Source organism: Pinus tabuliformis, chromosome 8 (assembly GCF_031772625.1).
Source record: "Pinus tabuliformis cultivar Carrire ecotype Pingquan chromosome 8, CPIR1, whole genome shotgun sequence".
NCBI classification, from domain to species: domain Eukaryota; kingdom Viridiplantae; phylum Streptophyta; class Pinopsida; order Pinales; family Pinaceae; genus Pinus; species Pinus tabuliformis.
Window position 1 is genome coordinate 1921508677 of NC_142294.1, and position 8158 is coordinate 1921516834.

The following is an 8158-nucleotide window of genomic DNA, read 5'->3' on the forward strand; positions in this document are numbered from 1 at the left end:
TTATAACTTGAATATCTATGTATTTCAGCCGTCAGACTTGAATTTCAAAAAACCCCTTCAAATAGGAAGACCAGTGTGAAGCTTTGAGTCTGCTAAAAGAAGCTCCTCCAAATGTGTCTGCAGCTCTACCAAAAGATCCTATATATTTGTTGTCACTGATTTTATCTCAATGTCAAATTGAAGATGAATGCATTCATAAAGTGCCAAAGCTCACTGTTGCTATTATGAAAGCATACAGATCGGCTGCAGAGAGTTCACAAAGACATTATTACAGCAATCTCCTAAGCCATGCATTCGAAGTGATTTCATACGTGATTCATAGGCTTACATCTACTGATATTTGGGAGGTTCTAACCACTCTAGATGGCCTCCTTACCACTGGTGATTCAACCTTGGATGAGGCGCCAAGAGAATTTAAACCAGCACTTGCTTCATTTCTTGCAAGTTTAAGTGCGGTGGAAATACATGATAACTACGGACTCGGGAGGATGTATTGCATGTGACAAGTAATGACAAAAATGTGGACGCTTTGATATTTATCACTTCATATTGAGAGAACGACATTGGGCTGGTGTATTGAGAGACCAAGATGAACACAGTGGATCATATACGTGACAGATGTTCATCGGAGATGGTGCCAAACTCGTTCGCTATGCTTTTCAACTTGTAAAGGAGAAAGCCCCATGTATTATCTTTATAGACGAGGTTGATGCAATTGGAACAAAGCGTTTTGACAGCGAAGTAAGTGGAGATAGAGAAGTGTAACGCACGATGCTTGAGTTACTGAATCAGCTTGATGGATTTTGCAGTGATGAACGTATAAAGGTCATAGCAGCAACAAATCATGCAGATATTTTAGATCCAGCTTTAATGCGTTCAGGCCGTCTAGACAGGAAGATAGAATTCCCTCACCCAACAGAGGGTGCACCGGCACGGATTTTACAGATTCATTGTTTCTGCACTTGCATACTACAGGTATATATCCACAATTTATAACTCTGCATACAAATTACTAAATGCTGAATAACCTGCTGTAACCATGAGTGTACTAATGTATTACTCTCACCAGGAGCTGGACATGATTGACTATTTGAATATACCGTATACTACTGGGGATATTACCAAACAAATCGTTCCACAGCTTTAATACCCTGCTTGAAGATTAGTGCGATTCATGATAGTGATTTTCCATGCTATATTGCTCAACACAAAGCAATGTTAGTCCATGCCATTTAAATACACAGAGACACTTACCACAGACAATTGATCGATGCCATCAGCTTATCCTCAAATCGAAACCACTGTTCCATTATCTCAAGAGGTTGTAAGTCCTCCTCATAACAATCACATACTACTGTAATTACTGACTGCTGGAGATCGGAGATATTTTGGAACTACAAGCCAGAGGTGTTAGTTTTACAAAATATGTAGAATAGAGATAAAAGCATTCAGCGTGACAGAGCGGCAGAGGACAAACGGGTGATAAGACGGATTTTACTTGCCGGTTACTTGCAGCCAACCCTTCAATGGAGTAGCTATTTGGCCAAAATCGCCCAGGTACAAAACGTGACCTCATTCCTTTGCAACCCATGCCATTAGGGCTGCGCAGACCACAACCGGAATAAAACCCTGGTAAATGATTTATTACCAGATCGACCTTACCAGAGAACGACGGCCGTAAGGGGCCACAGAAGCCATTTTCAATCCCAATTCCCGATCTAGAGTGACTGTACAATGTTCGATGCGGGCTATAAGATTGATGGACACCAGGGCGAATCCAATACCTGGAAGAAGTGCGGACGGTTTTTGAAGTCCCTCGAGTACTAAATTTCTTGGTTTTTAAAGTCCCTCGAGCACTAAATTGCACGTCCTTTCGTAGAGACGTTGACAGTTCGCCGTAGGAGGAACTCCTGGAATGGCTACACCAACACAACGTCCAACAGAAAGCAGTAATTCATTGTAATTCACCGTAGGAGGAAGGTTCTGAATGTAACTGCGCCTTCCTAAATCAACGTTTGCCTACCCAGACTATGGCACAGTTGGACCCGAAGTGTGCATAAGGAACTCAGAGGAAACGCAATGTTCTACTCAGGACATGCAACTAGCAACCATAAGGAACTCAGAGGAAACGCAATGTTCTACTCAGAAAAACGCTTCATATTACCGAAGCTGACCTGTGTGGATTTGCTATGTATGGATACCTTGAAAAACTTCCCACAGAGACGTTACCTCTGTTCTGACAAATGCTCTGAAACAGGTATAAAAATGTATTAAACACAGTCATATGGCAGATGTGAGAAGCACAGAGGACAATACAGGAATAGTAATGAATAGCGGATTATATGAAACAGCGTCAGGGCAACGCAGCGTTCAGTTACTCATCAGTTACTCATGCTCAAAAACGCATCAACGCTCAAAACGCATCAACGCACATCAGTTACTCATGGTCAGAGGGCGCAGTCTCAGAGGCGCAGTCTTCTGGCAGTGAGAGAATGAAACGCATGACAAAGGCAACGCTCAGGTATGAGCAGCTCAGACACAGAATTATGGGCAGAGGTGCAGGACTGACGTGCACATAACAGGCCACAGAAAAACAAGTTGCTCTGATACCATGTTAAACACACATGGATAGGAAAACAATAGGAAAGATAAATCAGTGAGTATATTTTTATTAACATAAGATACACCTTTATAGTACAATAGGTGACTCTTGGGATTCAGATCCCAAGGTCTCTTGGACTGCTTTGTCCATTCAACTTCCACGCTAACCCTTTAGGATTAGGTGTCCAACATGTTTAATGCCAAACACCTTGATAGTTAGAACTTGGTTAGAAGATTGTTTTGAACGTAATATTAAACACCCTTTGATATCAAAATCTTGACACTTAGCCATTAGATCCTCCTTCTAGACTCTATGGAAAGAGAGGAACCTACGACTATTTGAGGGTAAGAAAATGACTTTACAAGTGCTACAAGACACCATCCTTAATAATATCAGGGAGATGATTATGGTAGCTCCTCCACCTACAAATGAATACGTCCCATATGAGAATGAGACACTCATATTAAAAGATATGGGTATCTAAGCACAAAAGGGCATTGATAGTTCTCTACACAAAGTACATAACAAACCTTAGAGCCCCAGTATTTTTATACCTCCTCCACAATACTTCATCAAATAAAGCTTCGATGGATCCTCTAAAGGAAATCCAGGCAAAGCAGGCATTGGTGGTATCTTGAGAGATGCTAACTCAAACCCCTTACATGTTTTTGTTCAGTCATGTGGGATAGCTATGAACAACATGATGGAATTCATGGCACTCGGAAAAGGGCTCCAAATATTACAAGACAATCTAAGTCCATGGTGATTCCTAAGTAGTATTGACTTGCATTAGAAAATTACTCCTTTGTCACTAGCCGAATAGAATTATTCACAGTTGGCATCTGAATTTGACATTTGGAAATATAAGTGACTTGCTATCAAACTTTGACTACATAATTCCCTTTTCTATTTGTGTTGTTCTTGAATAACATGGGGTCTATCCCATATTTTGAGTTGGTGGTCATATTATTCCTGACATCCTTGCAGAGCTCATAACCAACTAGAGTATCCTTCAACTTCCCAACGCTTGTATGTGGGTTTTGGTATTAAGGTACTTTCTTCATTTAGTTTTAGAAATAGGTCTCATCACTCCCAACCCTCATATGTTTACAAAATCGTAAGGTCGTTTCAGTTGCGGAAAGCGGTGTCTTATAAGCCTCCCTCAACCCTCAAACCTCTCACCTTACTCCCTTACTTTGTAGTCAATTACGACTTTAGTGTCCGGGTATAATTACATTCCCTCAAATATATTGTTAGGGTCCTTTCCCATTCGTCAGTGGTAGTGGTTAGTTATTTTGTTTGCAGGTTATGTATGGCGTTGCGAAAATGATTGCCCACCGACATGGTGGAGTGATAGGGGCATCTTCCTCTAGGCATAGGTGACTGTTAGGGTGGGAATCAGTGGAAATTTTCTTTGAGGCTGCTCATTTGGAGGCCAAGAAAGAAATTCTGAAGCTAGAAGCTAAGGAATTTGAAGACTACCAATATTCTTATATTTTGAGATAAGCGAAGGTAACCTTAGATAGGTACTAGATCTTGGAAAATTTAGATAAAGACAAATCCATTTTATTCACTCAATCACTCACCATCACCAAATGGAGACATTTCTTAGCATGGCTATCCATTATAATCAAGTCAATAAGTACAAACTCTTCGCAGGCCAGGAAGAAATTAAGCGCATCATGTGAGACATTAGATAACTTGGATGACATAGTCGTAAGGATGACCCAAGTGGAACGGTACGTAGCTTCAAACTTTGATACTTATCTAATGGACATGAGGAAGAGGATGCAATCATTAATGCATGTCCTCTCAATACTATCAATGCCAATTCTACCTTCTTGGAGAACAACTCCCATATTGTTGGCTCTCCAGGATCTTCAGTTATCATCCTTGATTAGTTTATGTATTTCTCATTTTTTACTATACTTTGTGGTGTCTAATTTATCTTTTGTGGTGTCCTTATGTTCACTTTATTTATCTCATGTTATATTTTTGTAAAGGGTGACCTGGTTCAATTTTAAGTATTTGATGTGAGACACCCTAGTTTTCTGGCCAAGACAAATGTCTACTATGCTCCTTTTTTTTTGTATCTGGAACAAAGAATTTTGTTCAATCTAGATCTATTAAAGTTATGAAAACTTTCCACTATTATACTTCGTGTAATTTCCTTAGTTATCAATACAAATACATAGATATATTTACAATTTTTGTTTACTGATTCCCATGAATTTGTTGGATGGATTCCCATGCAATTTTCATGTCAAGCTCCTAGTCTGTTTTGTTAAAAATCATTATATAGAAGGATTATTCTACGTATTTTGTACATGGGTATCAATGATGAGTGGAATTACAATGAAAATAATTGGAGAAAATATCCATTTTTTTACAGAGGTCCTAGGAGGAAGTGTGTTAAACCATCATAGATGCAAAACATTTTCATCATCATATTTTTCCATGCTTGACTCTTTCCTTGTGGACATGAAAAATTAAAATAATGGACAAAAGAAACCAAATAAATATTTAACTTGCTTGTTTCAAAAATTAAAATAATGGACAAAAGAAACCAAATAAATATTTAACTTGCTTGTTTCAATGCCAAAATTGCTCGTGCATAAGATTAGTGAAATTTCACCACTATTAAAATTAAACCACCATAAATTGTTGGTGAAATGGAGCTTTGTCTCGTCATGTGCACATGGATGCACGAAAATTCTTCACATAACTATATAATAGCTTCGAAACCTTACCTTATGCTATAAGAATATTATTGGCAAAACAATGTGTTGTAAAAAGGTGGATAGAAAAACACAAATGGTAAATCAATCATTTTTTCTTAATTTTATTATTATTATTATTTTAATATATAAGTTGGCCCAATTAAAATGGTTTACAGGGTTGGAGAGGTTGCGCAAAAAAGTTGTTTTTCCTTTAATATAAAGGGCAAATTTTTTATTAGAGGGTGGAGATATTATATTTTAAAATTTTAGTGAGAGTAATTATTTTTTAAATATAATCAATAAATAATTTTATTATATATATATATATATATATATATATATATATATATATATATATATTCAAATTTTAGAATATAAAAACTACTTATCGACAAATTTAATATTTTACTTTAATTATATTTTGATTATTTATTTTTATTTCTATGTACTTTGATTGAGTTAAATGTTAATCTAACATCTACATGTACAACTCCACATCAATATTTTTAAAGTATAATTAACTAATATATCACACCACAATTAATTGCAATTGACATTACCCTTGAGGCCATACCCACACCTTGCTATAAAATATTTCCACTTGACATGAAGGGTATGGGTTCATTATATTACTCGTTATATTACTCGTATGGTGTTAGATGAATATTTATGAATTGCCTAATTTATATTAGATTTACTTGTTGTGTAGATGTGATGGTATTATACAATGTGTAATTTACGTTATGTTTGCCCACCTGTCACATGGTATTTGTCTTGTGGTTACATGATCTATCAAAGGTGTTTGCAATCAAGCCTTGGGAGCTAGAACATTCCCAAATGCTAGCTATCTAACTCGCCTTGAATTTTGAGCCTAGTTGGTTCGAGTCATGTGTACATGGTATCACTATCGATTTGGATTGGTTTTTATTGGAAATATGTAAGCCTCTTGGGTTATATTTTGGGTAACAACCCCCTCACCTTGGACTAACTTTGGTTCATTTGCAACCCTCTATGCACTGTGGAGCTTCTGCAAAAAAACCCTAACCTCTTTCTTACTTTCCATGGTTCAGTCGGCCTCGAATTGCAGTGCTCAAGTATATTTTGGGTCTCTATTATAGTTAGGTTTTATCCTTCCATGTTTTGTTTTACCAAAGTAACTTATTGGAATTCCTTGTTTGTGGGTTACCACTCTAATTCACAAGCAATGTCAGGCTTGGTACATCCCCCAAAGATGGCCTTCAACGGTTTTGATACTAGGTAATGGAAGTGACATGGTGTTGCTTTTGCATGCAAATCATGTTAAGCTTAGAGCACAATGAACCCTTGTAGTCCCATTTTGACAGTATAATGGCTGCATGTTTAGTAAGGAGTTATTATAAGATAAAATACTACCATTGATTCAAACTATTTTCTTAGTTTTCTTATCCTTTAGTTTATTTAGTATTAATTCTGTGTAATTTTTTGTGTAGGTTAGGACTTCCTTCCCACACAAGTTTAATGGAAAAATTTACATTCCTATGGAGGTTAGGAACTTTTTTAACCTATCTCAGTTCTCACTCATGGTTTATTCTTTCTTTACAAGTTCTTATCACTGCACTTCACCTGTTCGACATCTCTGTTAGTTATTATTATCGTATATAATCGTTGGAGTGGAGCAATGGGATCTCGTATGGTTTCATATGCCTTCTTAGGACTGGAACCACAACTGACTTAGTTTCTTGTTAAACTGTACTGTTTCTAACTTAATTGTATGAGATACTCTTTTTTATATGGAATACTTAGTTTCCTTCTTTTTTGGGGTGGTTAAACCCTCTCTTTTAGTTATGAACAATAGTTGGTTATTTGTATTACCCAATAACCCTTAATTGCACCAAGATTTTATTTATAGTCATCTACATTTAATATGAACACATTTCTAGTAATTTCTTGATTACCCTAAATGCTAGGGAAGAGTCTAAGAGTTACTACATTTTCCCATTCTGGACTGTATTTCTCCTAAAGGCACACCTTTTCTTTTTACCAGTAGTCTCAATCTCATGAATCGGTGAATTAGTTTCTATAATGTTTAAATTTAAGTCTCAGAGTTGTGTTCGACATCACCAATACCTTTTAATTATTTTTTGTAGATTTAGCTAACACTATGTTGAACTAGAACGGAATGCTTTGTCTGACTTATGATAACCAAGTTATAAATTTTAAGAAAACAAGGTTTCCGAGTAGGATTTATGTCTTTAAATGTGTTATTTGTACAATATACCTGTCCTTTTAGCCATTCCATTAGCGTTATGTTTCTCAACTAGACAATGATGGGTTGTTTTATTTCTAGAATGAGGGTTTCACCAATTAAAATCTTGATTTGTTTACTTCAATACTCTTTCCAACGCTGTAATGTTTCAGTTTTGTTTACTTGCATACAAGTATTTTAATTTAATACAGTACTTTCTTCCTCTTATTTCATTTAATTCATATTTTATGCAATTGTTTATGCATAATTTTTGGTATAGGGTTTCCAAGTTAATTTCTTTATGCGCTTGTCAGAATAATTTTTGAAAGCTCAATGGATAGGTGGGACTTCAATTTTCTCGGGACCTGCCAATTTCCCCTTTTGTAGTGCTTGGATATTAGTATTTATAGGGATCTAGACTACTCGACTTTTGGCTTTGGTATGTTGGATTGGAACTATTCAGTTCCCACTTTAATTGGTAATATTATTAGTAGTAGTTATTAATTGACTTAGAGTTTCCTACAACTACAAGCCCCTTCTTGTATATATCCAATTCTCTCATTAAAATTAGTTATAGTTTTGTAGTTCCTCTATAGGGATACCATCATTCCT

At 36.3% G+C, this 8158-nt stretch overlaps 1 protein-coding gene across 1 annotated transcript; it reads left to right on the plus strand.

Moving 5' to 3' along the window:
- The first annotated feature begins 618 nt into the window (after nucleotides 1-618).
- LOC149244191 (26S proteasome regulatory subunit 6A homolog) lies at nucleotides 619-1147 on the plus strand. Its single transcript, XM_089371464.1, has 3 exons — nucleotides 619-741; nucleotides 826-975; nucleotides 1070-1147. The coding sequence occupies exons 1-3, from the start codon at nucleotides 619-621 to the stop codon at nucleotides 1145-1147; spliced, it is 351 nt and encodes a 116-aa protein (XP_089227590.1).
- The last annotated feature ends 7011 nt before the right edge of the window (nucleotides 1148-8158 follow it).

Excerpts from the sequence above, each read along its gene's own strand:
- LOC149244191 (XM_089371464.1), top strand. The coding sequence starts at position 619 with ATGTTCATCGGAGATGGTGCCAAACTCGTTCGCTATGCTTTTCAACTT. Across the intron at positions 742-825 it reads CAAAGCGTTTTGACAGCGAA|GTCATAGCAGCAACAAATCA; the intron begins GTAAGTGGAGAT and ends GAACGTATAAAG. Across the intron at positions 976-1,069 it reads TCTGCACTTGCATACTACAG|GAGCTGGACATGATTGACTA; the intron begins GTATATATCCAC and ends TACTCTCACCAG.